This window comes from Salarias fasciatus, chromosome 11, assembly GCF_902148845.1.
Source record: "Salarias fasciatus chromosome 11, fSalaFa1.1, whole genome shotgun sequence".
Classification (NCBI taxonomy): Eukaryota; Metazoa; Chordata; class Actinopteri; order Blenniiformes; family Blenniidae; genus Salarias; species Salarias fasciatus.
In genome coordinates this window covers 17534369-17552519 of record NC_043755.1, presented here as the reverse complement: position 1 = coordinate 17552519, position 18151 = coordinate 17534369, and the positions used below count along the sequence as shown (strand labels likewise).

Sequence of the window (18151 nt, the reverse complement as noted above, 5' to 3'; positions counted from 1 at the left end):
CAGTTGTGTTAAAATGTTTACAACCATCCACAATGTGGATCACAGTCCTCTCCGGGTCCCCTCTGGAACACATGCAGGCCTATATGGGTGAGAGACAAAACATTACATTAGCTATAATAACACATCATCCCATCCTGAAACCTGGGTTAAAACTCATAGGTCACATTGTAAATGTTAGTTCAAGAGTCTGTAACAATAAGTCATTCACTAATTTAAAGATTGGTAAGTAGCTAAGTCACACGCAATGTGAATAGAAATATTCCCGGATTTCGGTGCCGATGGTGACCTTCATACAGTAGGCTTTTGGATAGTGGTGATGATGTAGTTGATGGTTGTTTGATAGGAAAGTGACAAGGGAACCTCTACCTCCTCTTGATCCAGAGTCAGACTGATGGATTTGTTTGTTTTTTTCTATATTGAGAGTGAGGTGTTCCTTGAGACAGACATCATATTTTCCAAGTAAAAGAATGATCTCTAAAAAACAGCCATGATCAATAGTCTCATCATCTAAGGTGTGTGCTGCTTCTGCCTGCTTTCCTCTGTGACTCAAACCCCTTCTGCCGATGAGCTTGATCACATCTATGATGCGCTCCAAAACTTGTCACCTCTTGCATACTTGCTGTCTGTCATACTCATCGACTCTCAGGTGTATGTGGGTGAAGGTGGTCATGCCAGTGATAAAGGAGCTGCTGTCTCAGCGTTAGTATAAGCCATGCAAAGAAAGCAGAAGAGTGTTTTGGTTTGTTCATTATATGTCAGTCATTTCTGGTTTGTTCCATCAAACAAAATGGCCTCTGCAGTACAGGGCTGTCTGCCTTCTGCTTGTGGTGAAAATGGAGGAAGAGGTCTAAGTCTGGCTTTGGCCTTGTGAAATAATAAACTAATGGGGGGAACCTGACTTCTTGTCCTTGGACTTCTGTGTCAGCAGCAGGGACATCAGACTACAAAAATGATTGGCAATGTGAATTGTTAGTGCAGTTTTAGTGGTTTACTATCAACAGCATTTGATATTAGTGCATGTGGGTTATGGTTGGGCAAACAAGCATTATTGTCATCAGCCTTACCATAACAAGTCTGGGATTCACTTCTCTGTCCACATCTGGGTTATATTTAATCTAGATAAGAGATTAATATTATTAATTATGCTAGTTTACCAATCATCATCATCATCACGCATCATCATCAGTAGGTATTTTACATAAAAAAGAAAAAAATAATAAATTCTGGGATGTATCACTGAATTATTCTGATAGCGAACTTGTACAGACAAGTAAACAATTCATTAATTTATGGTCATTTAGTATTACAATCAATTAATAGATAAGAACAGGTTAATTTCAACCAGATGACAACGTGGCTACAAAGGTGAAAGACCCCATCCCATCATAATTAGCAACAGCACAGCCAGGTTCACATCTACAGGAAATTTCGCTGTGCTGAATTATCTCACTTTAACCAAATACATTTTCATCAAAGCATCAACAAGTACCAAACATAACTTACTTGCCGGTCATGAAGGGATTTTCTCTTTTTGTCCCTGAGCTTCTCAGCGCCACCTTTTCGTTTTGTTTTGTTTTTCTCCATATTTTGTGCATTCTTGCATCCATTCAAAGTTACCGTCAGATGTCCGTCTCGGCTGTGTGATTGACAGGTGACAGCAGCTGCAGAGTGAGGGAGTGGGTGGGACGTAACCACCGCAGGGATGAAATGTGATTGGCTATCAGCAGCAATCACAGGTAAACCAGCCTATGGCATCAGGAGCTGTCCAGCTGACAGCCCAGCCTCCTTGTGGAGCGGACCAGAGCGCTGTTGGCGGTGTCGCGTCAGACATTTTTTTTTTTTCTCGTGGTCCGACCAGCTCACTGAGGCAGCGGTCCACCGGGAAACCTCCCGGTGCTCCCGATGGCCAGTCCGCCCTTGAGTTCTTCAGTTACTGTATCTGACATGAAAGGATCCGACCTGTTAGTCACTCAGGTTTACAATTTTTCATTGATCGAGGTTTTTATTGTTGAGTAACAGGAAAGTCAAGTGGAGTTGCTGCAGTTAATAAACAGTGAGTTTTATGAGCCTGAAGTATAACACAGGAAGGAAAAAAAAACAAAACAAAACAAAAAAACAATGCACAGTAAGACAGTGGTTTGTTGCAATTTTTGCTTATGACCTTTCATTGTGAAGTCTAGTACCTATTGGCTGTATTTTATTTGAACTGTCCAGCTTATCAGATGACGCCAAATCCCATAAAAAAATTAAACATAAAACAGAAAAACAGTCTTTGGACAAAGACTTTGATGAAACATAAATACTGGTTGCATTCGGCTAAGTAAGAAGAAAAACCCTTTTAGTATCTGCTGTATTATACAGATTAATAAGTGCAACAAAACGGCAAAAGTAAAAAGCAGTTTTAACTGAACATCAGTAAAAAGAAAATCAGTTTTCATAAACTTTTACATTAATAAGATTCACATTCATTTAAATAATATAATTTTATCTTTCAAACTATCTTTAACCAAAGTAAAACCACATGCATTGCAGGGTGTGTTTACGTTATTCAGACTGTTTTCATTCCAGTACCTCCGCCGTAAACCAGCGATGACAGATCCGCGCTCTGAACCCTCTGGTCTGATCCACATAGGGGAAGATGTAATGTGATTAGATAAGAAGACATCTCATCGAGGTGTGTTTAAAAAATAAAATTCCGAGCCTTCACAGTGAGTTCAATAGGAGCAGCCTGCTCAGACGACAGTCTCTTCAACGGTCTGCGGCAGTTTTTACAAAGCGGAGGTAGTCTTCATCTGGTTCCTCTCATATTTCTCTTCCAGACTGGAGGGATCTGTGACACAGACAGGAAACGACCCGTCAGCTCTTTGAAACTTTTCAAACCAAAATGAACAAGGTAAAGAATGGATGTGGGTGTGTGTTTGTATTACCAGAGGGGGCACTGAAGGCTGCAGATGGCGTCCCAGGAAGGACAACAAGCGCCTCCAGATGAGCCCGCTGCCCAGGAACATGAAACCCGTGACCAGCCAGAACGCTCGGGGGTCCTGGTGAGACACGCTGGGATTACAATCCTTCAAACTTTCTTCTGTATATGTCAAATATAGTACAGTAAGTAAAAACTGTCTCACATCCTCAAAAGCTGTTGTGAGATTCATTCCAAAGGCCACGCCAATGAGGCCGAATAAGGAAAGAGAGAAGGTCCCCATGGTCAGCTGCAGGTTCAGCCTCATCATCACGTTACGATGGCTGCAACAAAAAACACATGGCATCAAATGGACAAGTCAGTGTTGTAGGACAATCAAAGAAAGAAAGAAAGAAAGGCTGATTCTTCAACAAGATGACATAAACGGAAAGCAATCATACGAAAAACAGGGTGTCAAGGTCGTTTCTGAAGACCACACATCAAAAGTTTATTAAAAAATAAGAAATACGTATGTATGGACCTGTCCAGGTTGATAAAGATGACATTCTCTGAGTCGTCTATCAGTTCTTTCAGTTCTCGGGCCTTGTTTCCCATCTCCTCAGCCTGCAACAGAGAAATTCAGTCACATAAATCAACAAACAATATCAATGTCCAGTCAGTGCTCACGGGAACATGAAAGTACAGAGTACAATTCTGTCATCGCACAGTAACAGTGTCTGGGTTCAGACTCTGTTAATGTGTAAAATATGTCTTTCTTACTTAATACGAAGCCCGTTCGGTTGTACTTTGTGTACTGAAGTGTGCACACACTGCTTCCCCCGAGCTACTTACAATACTTTCAGTTTCCATTGCTTTTATTCAATATGGAAAAAAACTAAGAATCAGTAGTAAAAATACCTGCATGTAGTAATTCTCCAGCAGCAGCTCCATCTCTTCAGCCTGGTCAATTCCCAAACTGCTCTCCTCGCTGGGAAAGAAGAATACAGAACCAGCATTTAAAGTCATCAATAATCAACTGCTGCTTTAAGTGTGTGTGTGTGTGTGTGTGTGTGTGTGTGTAAATAACATACAAAACCCGTGGATCTGTCCACTTTGTGAGACAAAGCTCTTCAATAATCTCATCTTCATCCAAAATTTTCAACAAGGAGTCTTTAAACACTTTGATGTCAGTTTCCAACTCTGATAAACTGCAAGAGACAAAACAGAATGTGGGGTTAAACCAGACCAAATCCAGGATCTGTGTGTAATCCTGTGCTGGATTTGAGGTGAGCCAGTCCGGACTGACGGCTTCACCTCTTGCTGTTCTGCAGCAGAACATGCAGCTTGCTTCTGTCAGCAGAGAGGATTTTGGGATCCACGAGGGACTCCAGAGTGTCCAGTATTACTGGTTCAACGTCATTGAGCTGGACTTGTAGCGTGTTTACCTGTCGGCAAAGATGCAGAGGGAAACATTCAATAAACGGTTCAGGTTGTATTGAACAGTGTTTTGGTCTGAACGGGTCTCACTTTGTGCTGCAGGATGGCCTCCAGCGCTCTGAACTCAAAGGGCAGAGAGTTGGTCTGTGAAGCCAGCTGAGGGGCGAGCTCCAGCACCAGCCAGCGCTCTAACCCCAGACCCCTGAAGTCCAGCACCATGAGGGACTGAGGGGTCAAGATGGCTTTTAACGACTGGGAAGAAGAAACAAAAAACAAAAAACAAACAATCCGGGGTCAAGAGGGGGGTCAGGAGAATGCTCAAACATGTACTCTGATCCCAAAACCTGTCAATATTTGCAGTGAGCGACGCGATCGATGAACTTGTCCTGGTTTCATGTGAATGTACTTGTATATTTGTTTGTCAAAGCAGTCGGAAACACAGAACAAGCAGATTCAGCAGCATTTAAATCTGTCAGTCCGTCAGTGTGCAACAGAAGCTCCAGAGAAGAGCTACAGCTCAGAAAGCTTTCAGTATTTCAGGTAAGGCATCAGGATTTATATTTCAGTCTTTTTAAGTGAAGTTTAAAAAGTTCTTATTTGTATACGTGTGGTTAAATCAGTAATGTCATAAACTTAATCAGACTGCAGGATGAAGCTGCCTCGTCTCTGCCTGCTGCTGCTGCTGCTGCCGTTGTTCGGCCTCAGCTCGGCTCAAGAACCAAAATGTCAGAAGTTCAACTCCAGCTGTGACGAGTGCATCGAGTCGGGCCCGGAGTGCGCCTGGTGCTCTGCCCCCGATGCTAAAGTTCGCTGTCACACCCTGGAGGGGCTGCAGAGAGCCGGCTGCACCGAGGTGTATAACCCTCGGCAGGAGCTGGAGTTTCTCGTCAATATGGACAGGTGAGCTTCACGGTTTCAGGAGAAAACGTCTCACCGCCAGTTTTCCTGGTTTATATGTAGAGTTACACAAAAACATTTTCTGAATGTAGGATTTGTCACAAAAGAGATCTGTTTGACATGCATCTCTTTGGTTTTCTCTTGTAATCTTCCACCTGGTTGCTTCTTTACCTTTTCAGACCGGTTCGGCAGGAGTCTGTGTTCATGCAGCCTCAAGACCTCGCCGTCTATCTGAGGCCGGGAAGCAGGCAGACCATCCAGCTGGAGGTCTTCCTGCCAGACGGCCAGCAAAACACACATGTGGCTCTGGAAGCCTTCGACAAACCTGCAGGACTCGACTTCACGTTGACCAGCAATATAAAGGGAAACTCTGGAATCATCGAGGTACAAAACGACGTCTGATCATCAGAAATAAGCTCCTTTGTGACCAAACAAAATCCTGCATTGTTGCAACAGTTTGCATTTTGCTGCAGGTTTCTGTCAGCGCTGCTCAGTGTCCCAGCAGGAACCAGAACATGACTGGACCCTGGTACGCCTACGTTATATCCAGAGACTCTCTACAGAGAGTGAAGTTAAGAGTGTACTTGCAGTGTAAGCCCACACAGCTGTACAGAGGAGAAAACGTGAAACCAGCCGGGCAGGAATAACATCTGTGTTCCCGCAGGTCACTGCAGCTGCTCGCTGCGCCGTGAGGAGAGAAGCGCTGCCTGCGGCGGCAGAGGGGCTCTCGTCTGCGGCCACTGTGAGTGCGACCAGCTGTACTCCGGAGAAAACTGTCAGACGGAGGAAGATCCCCTCTTCTTCCAGGATGAAAGTTCCTGCCGGCCGAACCCGGACGCGCCGGCGTGCAGCGGCAGGGGGACGTGTCTCCACGGCGACTGCGCCTGCGACAAGCTGATACATCCGCTTCACAGATACAGCGGGAAGTTCTGCGAGTGCAGCGACTTCAACTGTCCAGGCCACAGCAACAAGTACGGCCTCTTCTCTGGCTCTGCTTCAATATGAAAAACACTCACGCTTTAGATTCTGACACATTTTACCATCCGACAGAATCTGTGGCGGGAACGGGGCGTGTTTGTGCGGCCAGTGTGTCTGCAGGGGCAACTGGAGCGGGGAAGCCTGCGAGTGCTCCACGGACCCGACTCCCTGCGTGGCGTCAAACGGCCAGGTGTGCAACGGCAGAGGAGTGTGTGTCTGCGGAGTCTGCAAATGCACCACCCCACGTTTCATGGGTCCCACCTGTGAAAACTGCCCCACCTGTCCGGGCTTCTGCCAGACCAACGCGGCGTGTGTGGAGTGCCGGGCGTTTGGGACGGGAGAGATGGCCAGCAGGTGAGATTAATCTATTCACACATGTAATTCACAGCTTAAAAAGGACTGAAACATTTGTTTAAAAATTAAATTTTATTTTAATAAACCAGATCAGAGAAATCGTTTCATTCTGGGGTAAAAAGTTTTTGGTTAGATCAATGCATTGTTTTAATAAGGAGAGATGTGTGTTTGTGTTGATTTCTCCTTCCTCTGCAGGTGTGAGCAGGAGTGTAGCTACTTCTCCATGGCGATGGTGGACTCGTTAGATACCCTGCTGGAAAACACCACCGGAATGTGCAAAGAGCGCAGCCGTAAAGACGACTGCTTCTTCTACTTCTCCTACACCTGGACGAGCGCCGAGAAGTCTGTGACTGTGGCTCGGGCTAAAGACTGCCCTTACTCATAGCTGGAGCGAATCTCCCTCTGAATTCACTTCATTCACCTCAAAATAGAGATACTGAAATAAACCGATTTAATGAATTCAATCCCTTGGAAGCAGGAAAGCTACATTATGTTCCAACCGAAGCCTCGTCGTGATTGATTTACACTCAGGTTTAAAAGAGCGGGAACGTACCGCCATCCGGATGATGATGCAGTTGTTCCTCGCTGTGAGGCTGGTACTGTGCTGGAAGCGAAGGTCTCTGGCCTGAAGACTCAGCTCCTGACAAAGCTCCGTCTTCTTCTTCTCTATTCCACAAAGAGTGTAGAGTGTACTTAACACACTTTACAGGAAAAAATAGAACACAGGAAAGCAAGTGGGGCAAATACAGCGATGACAAGCTGCACGTTCAGATTATTCACCTCATGAGAAATGACGTCTACTCTTTACTGGTCACTCAGCAGCCAATCACAGATCAAGCACATTTTTTTAAGTAACACTTACCAAATGTTGTCACGTTGCCCTCCTGGTCGAACTTCATCTAGGAAATGAATACAACATGGAAATGTTCATTTCGACTCACACAAACAGCAGCAGCAGCAGCAGGAACTAACAGTTAGCTGACTGAGTGTTTCTCACCACGACGAAGGCTGGAGGCACGCTGGAAAGAGACGTGTCCGTCACTCTTCTGCGAACAAAGGACACTGTTCAAAGACAGGATGGAGGGTAAATCCACATGTAGCGTCATTTCATCACACATCTGGAAACAGCAGAACTACAGGAGGCTGTCATTTTCAAGCATTGCTTAGTGATTCTTTCTTTCTTTGTGTGACCATAATAACAATCATATGAGTCTGAAAACAGTGTAACATTCCTTTTAATTGTTTCAACAGAGGGGTTCTCCTCAGGGCGATTTAGGCTTCTGTGGTAATCTTGGTCAGTAATTTCATTATGTGAGACAGTGAAGCTGATTTCTGTTTTTTTTTTTGTTATCTCGCTCATCTCTGTAGTTGCTTTCTGTCATATTGATTTCCTCTTCATGGGTGTTTTGTCTTGATAGTCATTCATTTTATTCAGTTATTCCAGAGTCTTTTGATTTTCCCTGTTGATCATGTGGGTCTCTGTGCTCTCTCTTTGTATGTCCTATAAACTGTTGAACTGACCCAGCGCTCATTTGGGGTATTTTCTGTCATAATTCATGGCTTTTTAGGTTTATTACAATGTATTTTTTTTCTTTCTAGGGGTGTCTTTGTTTCTTTGAGTTGTTCCCACATTTAGCACAGACACAATACACAACACTGGAAATAAAACAGTGCAGACAGCCTAAAGGTAGGTTCATCAACAGATGTAAACTCACTCCCTTGCAGTGTGTGTGTGTGTGTGTGTGTGTGTGTGTGTGTGTGTGTGTGTGTGTGTGTGATCTCTCAGTCTTACCAGGCCATGAAGATCCTCCCTGCAGCAGATTCCTCTGAGATCTGCTTCTTAAACAGTCTGTAACAACATCACAGTGGCTCCTGCTAAATACTCCCACTTTACCATTCCCACGTGGGCACTTTGATGGGCAGAGGACAGCAGGCGTGCTACAAGGTACCAGAGTTCGAGTTCCCCCAAATCTGAAGGAAAGAGGACGGACAGATCCGAGCAGGCGCTTTGGAAAGGAGTCTCTTCTGAAGGGCGTCCTGGTGCAGCTGATGCAGCCCAGCAGCAGCAGCCTGTGCAGTCTGATCTCCAGCCCTGCACCGCCCAGAGCCTTCACACACACTGCCATGACGGTGTGGCGCAGAGCAGAGGTCACCAAACACACAAGAGCAGGAGAGGATGGAGAGGAGGGGCAGCCTCCATGGCCAGACAGCTCACAGTCTGGAAATCCCTGCAGTTCTCATAATGCTCCTCAATGGCAGCTTCGAAACTGTTATATTTGCTTGTGAGACTCACAGAGGCATCGAGAGTCACCTTCTTCCAGTATTTAAAGCATGGTGCGTCGTGCATGTGCTGCTCCGGCTTCTCCAAGTTCCCTCCAAGTTACAGAGCACCTGCTCAGCTGTCAGCTCAGACAACGTGTTGCTCCAATTTCAAATTGGTACCAATTATTAATATCGACTCCGCCAGAACGATCCAGCTACCTGCCAGTTACCTCCAGTTACCCCTCCGGAGCTCGGTAATACCCCCCGGGGCTCCGGGGTTAGCGTGATGCGGCTAGCAAACAGGAGGACGGAGGAAAGAGCACCGTGCTGGACCACAATGCACCGCGGGCCACCAAAGAGCCTCTCAGGTCAAGATCATTCACTCCGACTACAGACATGACCGGGAAATTTACAGGCAGCCAACCACACCGACAAGGAAAGAATGAAATGTCAAGAAAATAAATTTCTGAAATCATACCAATTGCATCATATTGATTAAATATTCAAAAGATAAAAGAAATGATCAAAACCTCACTAACTGAGCAGTAATGCATTGAGCCTTGACTGACAATGATAACATTTGAGTTCTGCTAATGCCTTTCCAAAACGTACATTCAAAATCTATGGTTTATTCAACTGATCATATCTATTAATTGAGAGAAAATAGAAAAAGAAAAAAATAGAACCTGGGAATCAAAACAAGTTATTGAACTGAGAACATCTAATATTCATGACATCCCCTGTTGTAAATGAAATTAAACGCTTTTTAAAAGTATTTGTTTTAATGACGTTCTTCTTTTGGGATTACTGACACAAAGGCTTCAATCTACAATATTTTTTCCTTTGTTCTTTTTCCCATATTATTATTATTATTATTATTATTATTATTATTATTATTATTATTATTATTGTTGTTGTTGTTGTTGTTGTTGTTGTTGTTGTTGTTGTTGTAAATCCAATAGGAATATGACTTCTCAGGCTTTTCAGGGAATGTAAATGCTTCCATTGATAAAAAAAAAAAAACTAAGTAAGCAACTGTGACATGAATATCTACCTGTGAAGCCTGGGGTTTTCACCTCAGCACACATTACCCCACTGGCCCAGAAAAACATTTACAGGAAATCATTCGTCCCCTCTTTAATAACTGCTCTAAACCGCACTCAATAGGCTGCACTGCTGTTATCTGTTGCTGTGTATGGATGTTTGTAAGCGTCCTTTTAATTTGTGATGTAATTATTTCTATGGGTTCGAACCTTAATAATCCATCGTGTACCACCTCAAGATAATTCCGGGCTCGCGCGGTACCGCTCGTCGCTACGTCACACTGACACGTGGGTTGTTGGGCTGGTGGGCGCAGCGTGGAGGAGGCTCAGCATCAGCAGCCAGCATCCTCTGGAAGACCACCGGAAGACTGCTGTTTCTGGGAGGAAGCGTGGGGGATTTTATTGTTCGATGGGGCGTCGGATTAAACGGAGCTGTCATTCGAAACTACACCTCGGTTATTTCTTTTTATAATCCCGGTTTTTTTTAATTGATCATCAAGCGGAAAGCTGCCATGTTCCCGTGTTGTTACTCCAAACCGGCGGACAGCGACGGGAACGGCGGCGGGAGGAGGAGCTCTCTGACCAAGCTGCTGCTCGGAGTGTTCGTGGTGTACATGCTGCACACCGCCTGGCTGCTGTACGGCTTCCTCAACACCAGAGCCTGCGATGGAGGCAGGGGGGAGCCGTGCATCACCTCCTACCTGACAGCCAGACCCAGACTGCAGGTGCGCGAGGCCCTCTTCATCACCAAGTCCACTGTCAGGCTGAGGGTTAAGAAAAAACAACTGCAGCATCTTTATTCTGACAGATGTGGTTGGATTTGATTCAGAATAAGTATTTAAATAAGGACCGATCATGTTAAATACTGTAGTAATAAACCTATAATAAGTACCTGCATATTCAGTTCAAAGATTTTCAAGCATGAAAATAAACACTTAAGAGTTTTACATGTTAACAACATTACTTGTTTTAACTTTTATCCCAGTTGTTTTTTTTCCTCTTAGGTATTTGCAGTGTGACCTCTCCATGTTCAGCTAGAAAAGGCTCCAGCTCTCTGTGACCCTGCCTTGAGCAAAGCAAACATTAAATATGGACACAGGAATTGACTTTTGATCTCTTTTTCTTTCATTCAGATGAGCGTCTATACATGTCTGGTGCCAGACAACAGCCCGCTCAACCTGGAGGTGAAAATCGACCCCTTTGACCCTCACTCTACATTCAAGAGGTGGGTGTGGACTGTTGATTCATCTGTGGGCAACTCTTTAAATATTGTAAAAACGTGTATTTTGAAGCTGAAGTGTGTTTTCTGACTGCAGGCAGGTGAACGTGTCGCTGCCAGAGGAGACCCGGGCCAACGGCTCTCTGTATGCAGTGGTGTATGTTCACAGAGCCGGCGTTTCACCCCTGGAGGACAGCAGAGAGGTCCACTACGCAGCCCAGCTCACCACCTACATCTCCCCTCCACACCGGAAGGGGCGCAAGGTGCACGGTTACTCAACCGTCGGCACGGCGCTTGTCGGATTTCACCCTCATTAAATGTGTTGTTGTGGCTCCGGCAGGGCCCCGGTCCGAGACCCGAGCAGCCGGTGTCCCACTGGAGGCCTCACCTGTCGGTCACCATGATGTCGGAGGACTTCACCTTCAGCAAGGCGGGGCTTCCCGGTGACGTGCGCCGCTACATGAGAGTGTGAGTCACTTCACGCTTTGGAGGTCAGCAGATGCTGACTGAGGCTTTATCGCTGCTGCGCCTCAGGCCTGAGCTCTGCTGCCTGAGGAGAAGAAACCCAGTCCGAATAAGGCATTCCACAATTCACATTTATTATTTTCTTTGTGAAATTATTCATGAATGTGTGATTTGTAGTATCTATACGATATCTTTTCCCTGTTCCATTGAGTTTGAAGGGCTTTGCTTCTCGTTGCAGCTCTCATGAAGGCAGACAGATGATCTACCTCCCCCTGCTCCTGGTCAACGAGCTCAGCTTCCGAGTCAGAGACCTCATGGTAGGAAGCTTCATCCTCAAACAGCAGAACACACGCTCTCTTTTTCTGATCTTAAACCGGCACATAAGCGTGTGCATCTGCGTGACAGGAGATCAGCAGCAGCACCGCTCAGCTCCCTCTGACTGTGTCCTACGAGGGAATCTCCCTGCGAGGATTCAGGTTCTGGGTCCATCTGCAGGACATGGTTTACTCCCTGAGACAGTTTGGTGAGTCAGCAGGACAAGAGTTGTGCTTGAGAGTTGAGCCAGCCGTTGTTGTTTGGGAGCCCTCTCTGTCTCTGTGAGCTGAATCCTGCTCGTGTTGCCAGGCTTCACCGAACAGAATATCGATGAGATCAAAGAAACTCTGGTGGGATCCAACCTCTACCTTCTAGTGCTGACGGCAGTTATCACAGCCGTACAGGTGAGAGCGCACCCCCCGCAGAGCGTCACGGATTCAAGTACTGAAGGAGAAATCAAATTCCACCAAACACTCTTCCGTTTTTTCACTTTTTCACAGCTCATCTGTGAATTTCTGGCTCTTAAAAATGACATCAGTGCATGGAGGAAGAAGAAGAGCATGGTGGGAATGTCCAGGAAGTCAGGTAATCGCACACGTGTTCCGCCGATGAATTCTGTGAGACGGCGTCGGGAGAAACTCTGCGTCTCTGCCTTTGCAGTTTTGTGGCGCAGTTTTAGTACGCTGCTGATCTTCCTCCACCTGCTGGAGGAGACCAGCCTGCTGGTGCTGCTGCCCGTGGGGCTGGGAGCCTGTGTGGAGGTACTGGGCCGTCGCTTCATCCGAACGCACGTCAGAAGGAGAGGAGCCGCTTTTACCTCTCAGATCTGTGTTTGCAGGTGTGGAAGGTGTTCAGAGTCTTTAAGATCCAGCTGCAGTGCAGAAGCAGCAGGCTGCATGTGAGTATGTTAGATTTACGGTTCTGGTTTTCCTGCATCCATCCGAGCCTTGAGCTGGTGTGTCCTGCTCCTCAGGTGAACAAGCTGGATGAAGAAGAGAGGAAGACCGTGGAGTTCGACAGACAGGTACCTCCGTCTCCTCCGCTTCAGCCGCTGATTATTAAACTCTTCCTCAGGTTTTGTGTCTCATTTGAAACTCTGTGGTTTCTGCTGCAGGCGTCCAGATACTTGTCCTACTTGGTGTATCCTCTGTGTGTCAGCGGCGCCGTCTTCTCGCTGGCCTACTTACGGCAGAAGAGGTGACCTGAGCGCTTTCTGTCTCGTCACGCTGTTTAAACGTTGTCACATCTGGGCCGAATAGCTTCAGCACTTCTGCTCAAACACACAGTGATAATCGGTCATTCTTTTAACCTGCCAGTGGTCTCAATGCTGTGGCTGATTTCTGTCAAGTAAAACTTGATTGTCTGTGGATTATTAATTTGTATATTTATAAAGAAGTTACATAACTGTTATATTTATTTCAACAGTTACTATTCCTGGTTGATCAACACGCTTGTGACCGGTGAGTTTGTTTTTTTTTTTTTTAAACATTAATCCGAATCTCATGAGTTAAAAGAAATTCTCATACAATGTGGTTAAAGTTGGTGAATTTATTTAGAAACTAGCTTTCATGTGATACTATATAATGTACATTATTATCTGCATATAAAAAATGGAGGAAGAGTTGAAAATATAACACATGCTGTCCACAATAATATAATAATTCCTTTAACATTTTAAACACTGCAGGTGTTTTACCTTCCTGTGCGCCGTCCTAACGTTTCCCCCTCTCTGATCCTCTCAGGGGTTTACGCCTTCGGCTTCCTGTCCATGGCCCCTCAGCTGTTCATCAACTATAAGGTCTGCCCTGTCTTACACTGATTGCTCAGTAAACGGTCTGCGAAGCCGCTTAAACACGATCTTTTTCTCTTTGTGGATCAGTTGAAGTCTGTCAGTCACCTGCAGGGGACAGTGTTGATGTACAGAGTGAGTATTTCTGCTTTACTTTTTCAGATATTTCTGTTTCCAGAGCAGATTTAGCGTCTTGATCCTCTTCGATCCATTTCCTTCAGTAATCACAGTCTTCTCCTCTGCAGGGAGTGAACACGCTCATTTCAGACCTGTGCTCCTGCGCGTCCTTCGTCTCGTCCTCGGCGTCTTTCTCCTCCTCTCACCAGCTGTCCTGCTTCAGGGACGAGCTCCTCTTCCTCCTCTACCTTTACCAGCGCAGGTTCGGCAGCGTCCACTTACTTACTAAATGTCCAGCAGCCGAACAACTCAGATCATTCACACACTCAAAGCACAACTCACTGCTGCAAGTCAGATTGTCGGCCATAACATTATAACCACTGACAGCTGAACTGGAGAACGCCCAATTATCTTTTCATCATTGCTTATTATATCAGGCTGCAGGTGAACGTTTCTGAAATGGGTGCATAAGAGACAGGAAGCAAGTTTTTAAGGCAGACTGTGACGGTTTGATTCGTGTTCTCAACTCCTCCCAGGTCCTTCGTCGCCAAACCCAGAAGAAGAGAGTCGGTCAGCCACACCAAGAAAGTCAAGACTCAATGACAGGAAGACGAGCTGATCCCTTCAGAAACACGTGCACAAAAAACAAGTCAGGCTGGAGTGTGTGAAACGGCGGCGCATGCAGGGCTGGTGTGTTTTACATTGTTTGGCGTCGGGCGAACTTCCCCTTTACTGCTGCTGCGGGTGACGTCCTTCATCTCCAGACACGACTGCTGCACATTTCACGCTGTCAACACCGATATCATCTCATTACCACCGGTTCTGTCCCTAAATGACGCTTCACACTTTGAAAATGATCTTAAAACACTGCAGAGTAAGACGCCTCTCTGTGCTCTGTAGTGTAAATATTCCTATACAGTACATTCTGGGTTCGGGGAAATCTGGGCTTCATTTAATATTTCAGAAATCTTAATTGGAAAAACATGAAGAAATCAGGCGTTCAACAAGAAAATACGACTTTGTGTGAGACGAAGAAGCACTTTGAATCTCCCTGTTCTTGATGAGCTCCATGTGTTTTATGTTTTTTTTTGTTTTTGCTAAAGTTCTCATGACTTTTTAATGAGCAGCACGATTTGAGCACATTTAATTACTGTTGTTTCTCTTGTTCTTCTAATGATGTCTTCAAATGCCAAGCAGAGACGTCTCTCTCCTGACTGGACTGTAAAATACGACGGTGGAAAATGACTGAATGAATGTTTGTAACGAACATCTGAACTCTGCAACGTGAAGCACTGATTTCCTATTTTTACTCAAGTTAAGAACAATCAAACGACTTCAGTGACGTTTGTGATGCTCGATGTGTGTGTGCCGATGTGGCGGTGCTGGTGGAGAGCGACCCGGCCGAGCTGTGACGGTTCGCTCTCGCTACCTGCTCAGAACCAGGATTTATTCTTTATCTTCTCTATAAAAAAAATCTAATCAATAAAGTCTTCCTTACTATATATTGCAAGTTACTTTTCACGCTCAGTATCCTTGAAACAAATATAAAAAAAAAACAAAACTCATTTTGCAGTGAAGGTCATTTATCAACAGTCAGCTTTTAAAGATTGAACGTGCAGCTGCTTTAATGGAAAAAAAATTGCTTTTGCTTATTCTGAATGTGACTGTTTGACATTTATGGTTTTGTTTTTATGATCTTTGCAATGCCCTCTGCTTGTTGAATTTTCCTAATAAAATTGAAAAAAACAAAACTGCATCTGGGTTTATGGACATGTTTGTCTTGCTGTTGTTTTCTTAATTTTATTGTGAGTTTTGCAGTTTCATGTTGGTTTTTTATTATCAAAGTTGAGACTGCTGTGCTGCATTGAGATGTGAGAAAAGAACAAATGTTTCTAAAAGGAAAACATCAGCACTCCATAATTACACAGGTCTGACATGTTTTGACTCTTCTGTCTGAGAGAGCAACTGGTATTTGGCATCTTTCATTTTCTACCATGGATTAGGCCCTAGGAGCTTTGCAGTCTGGATACAGGAGACAATATAAAACAATATGTGCTTTCAGGTCACCAATAGCACCAGAAAAAAGTTGATTTATTTCTCACTAGCTGCAATCTTGAGAAACAAAGAGTCACATCTTCAATTATTTGATTAATCAAGCAAGAAGCAAGACTAAAGCTGCCAAAAGCCACATTTCACACATTTTAAAAAGAAGTAAGAAAACAGACTGATTTCTGTTTCATCATCATTTTTTATTTCATTGTGTTTTTTCCTCCTATTTGACAAGTGGGCTGCTTTCGCCCAGAAGACAAAATAAAAACCAGTGTTTACTAGTACGAGTTCTGTACAATTCACCAGTGATACACACCAGTATAGCTTACAATATACCAACATGAGCAGATTTACACGACGACGAGGAGATAAAATAGATTGTTTTGGGGGTTTTTTTTCCATGTGTTTTTTTTTTAATTTTAATTTTACACATTTTAATCCCAATAACACCCAGATGTTTTGATAGTTTCATTGCTGGCTAAACATGGAAATCACATCTGGGTAAGATAGGATTAAAAAAGATTAGTGTTTGTGTGTGTTTTTTTTTTTTTTATTTGGTGCTGTGCAAATATGCTCTTCTCCGTACCAGTAAACCATGCTATACCAGTACAGCCACCACGAAACGTCACATAGCAGGACGCCGTTCTCCACGTGGGGTCAGTATTAACAAAGACACATGTGATCTGCAGTATTTTCAGTTCGGTGTTTGACGTCTGCAACACGAGGCGAGATTTCCAGTCATGTGGCTCTGCTTCTGAATGTGTGTGTGTGTGTTTGTTTTCCCTGTGGAAGCCTGCTCAGGAGGGACCAGGACGTTTTTAGAGTGTTACACCTGACAGGAAAAAACCGGGACTCGGCACAAACGCTTCCCAGGAAATACACGATTTGTTGGTGATTAGACACTTAGAGGCGTGACACCGGGTTTATTTATACATCTGAATGGTTACAGGGTGAAAAAGAAAAGGGGGTGGGGGTGAAACTGTCTCCATATAAATAGCTCAGTGACCAGTCTGAGACATGAAAACCTTTAAACCTGCCACAGAATCCACCTACACTTGTCAGTTCTGCACATCAGTCATCGCTGGGACTGAATATCAAGTCGTGTTTACAGGGGACGAAACGTGTAACTGCTTAAAACAACACGAAAAACATGGAGCCAGCCGATTAAAAAGGGAAAAAAAGAAAAATAGAGAGAGAGAGGAGACCAAATGGAGCTGGAGCGGGGAGTTTCCTGCCTGCGGTGTTTACCCAGACGGGGTTGGATTCTTCACATTTGGAGTCTTTTAAAAACCTGCTCAGAGAGGAGCTGAGGAAGACTGTGGGGGGAGAGGGGAGGAGGAGGAGGAGGAAAAGGGGGAGGAAGAGGAGGATGAGGAGGAGGACAGGGTGTTCCTTCTCCAGGCAGCGGGAGCGGTGCAGCAGGACTGTCCTCCAGTTCTGAGTCTGCCGTTTCCCGCCCCTCCCTCCGTCTCCTCCTCTGCAATTTGAGTCTATAAATAAAAGCTGGTGAGACGGAGGGATGGATGGAGGAGAGAGGAAGAGGAGGCCAGGAGCATGAAGGGCTGGGAGCTTTCTCACTGGAGCGTCCGACGGAAAGCAAAGAGAAGACGGGTGGCTTGAGGTGCTTGTTGGCTGACGTGAAGGTGTTTGAACAGTTCACCATGAGGCTGCTGGCTGACGTCAGAGTCCGCCCCTCCCCCCCGCCCCCGGTGAAGTCACATGCAGATATGTTGCAGGTCGATGGCAGCCTGATCAGGTGGCGATGGCCTTGAGTGAAACGAAAGCACCCGACTCCACGTCCTTCCTGTTTATTCCCACTTCAAGCTCTCCAGCCTCAAACCCAGCGGCGCTCGGTCGCCGTATTCCAGTCCGAAGAGAGCGGAGCTGCCAGGTCCCTGATTCAGGAAGTGTTTTTGCTCTGTTTTTGTAATATGAAAGTCACAGTGGTGGAGATTTTAAATCCCAGGTGAACTGAATACCTCGGCTGGCGCAGGATTCAACATCGAGTGAGTCTTTCTCAGAGCGTCAGAGCCGCTGCTCTCCGGGACCGACGACACAAAATCCACCAGTCTGCAGATTCCTGCTGAAAAGACAGAAGCCGCGACGACGACGACGACGACGATGCCGCCGCTCCCGGCGATCGGCTCGGCGCCGACGTGGGGCTAGTGTGGGCGGGACTGAGCCATCATCTTGAGCCGGGATTGGTCGATGACGTCCAGGAGGTTTTTGGCGTCGACGGCGAGCGCGTGAGCCGCTGTCAGCATCTGCTTCTTGTAGTCCTGCTGGAGGCTACGAAGAGAGAGAGGAGACCTCTATGAGCAGGGAGA

At 45.4% G+C, this 18151-nt stretch overlaps 3 protein-coding genes across 19 annotated transcripts in view; 1 reads left to right on the top strand and 2 right to left on the bottom strand.

The window, feature by feature from the left end:
• Positions 1-2543: 2543 nt before the first annotated feature.
• Positions 2544-9152, bottom strand: mrs2 (magnesium transporter MRS2). Of its 2 annotated transcripts, none has more exons than XM_030102888.1 (12): positions 8358-9152; positions 7563-7627; positions 7428-7464; positions 7119-7231; positions 4427-4588; positions 4214-4344; positions 3991-4107; positions 3818-3887; positions 3441-3523; positions 3126-3243; positions 2928-3041; positions 2544-2830 (listed from the first exon to the last, which is right to left on the bottom strand). In XM_030102888.1, exons 1-12 carry the CDS (start codon positions 8689-8691, stop codon positions 2789-2791), a joined length of 1386 nt encoding a protein of 461 aa, XP_029958748.1. In that variant the 5' UTR covers positions 8692-9152; the 3' UTR covers positions 2544-2788. The 2 variants fall into 2 exon arrangements, with proteins under 2 accessions (XP_029958748.1, XP_029958750.1); XM_030102890.1 differs by having other exon boundaries at positions 7563-7611; positions 8358-8489.
• A 1201-nt stretch (positions 9153-10353) lies between these two features.
• Positions 10354-14416, top strand: LOC115396832 (cleft lip and palate transmembrane protein 1-like protein). Its single transcript, XM_030102894.1, has 17 exons — positions 10354-10595; positions 11004-11095; positions 11187-11352; positions 11430-11557; positions 11793-11871; positions 11960-12077; positions 12179-12273; positions 12370-12454; positions 12530-12630; positions 12708-12773; positions 12849-12893; positions 12984-13066; positions 13295-13329; positions 13612-13667; positions 13749-13793; positions 13904-14037; positions 14312-14416. The coding sequence occupies exons 1-17, from the start codon at positions 10383-10385 to the stop codon at positions 14376-14378; spliced, it is 1608 nt and encodes a 535-aa protein (XP_029958754.1). The 5' UTR covers positions 10354-10382; the 3' UTR covers positions 14379-14416.
• A 1626-nt stretch (positions 14417-16042) lies between these two features.
• LOC115396825 (focal adhesion kinase 1-like) overlaps positions 16043-18151 on the bottom strand; it is a 64525-nt gene continuing 62416 nt past the window's right edge. For all 16 annotated transcript variants that reach the window (XM_030102876.1, XM_030102870.1, XM_030102869.1 and 13 more), the window contains one exon: positions 16043-18113. In XM_030102876.1, the coding sequence (XP_029958736.1) occupies positions 17987-18113 (127 nt within the window). In that variant the 3' untranslated portion in view covers positions 16043-17986. The remainder of the gene's footprint in view (positions 18114-18151) is intronic.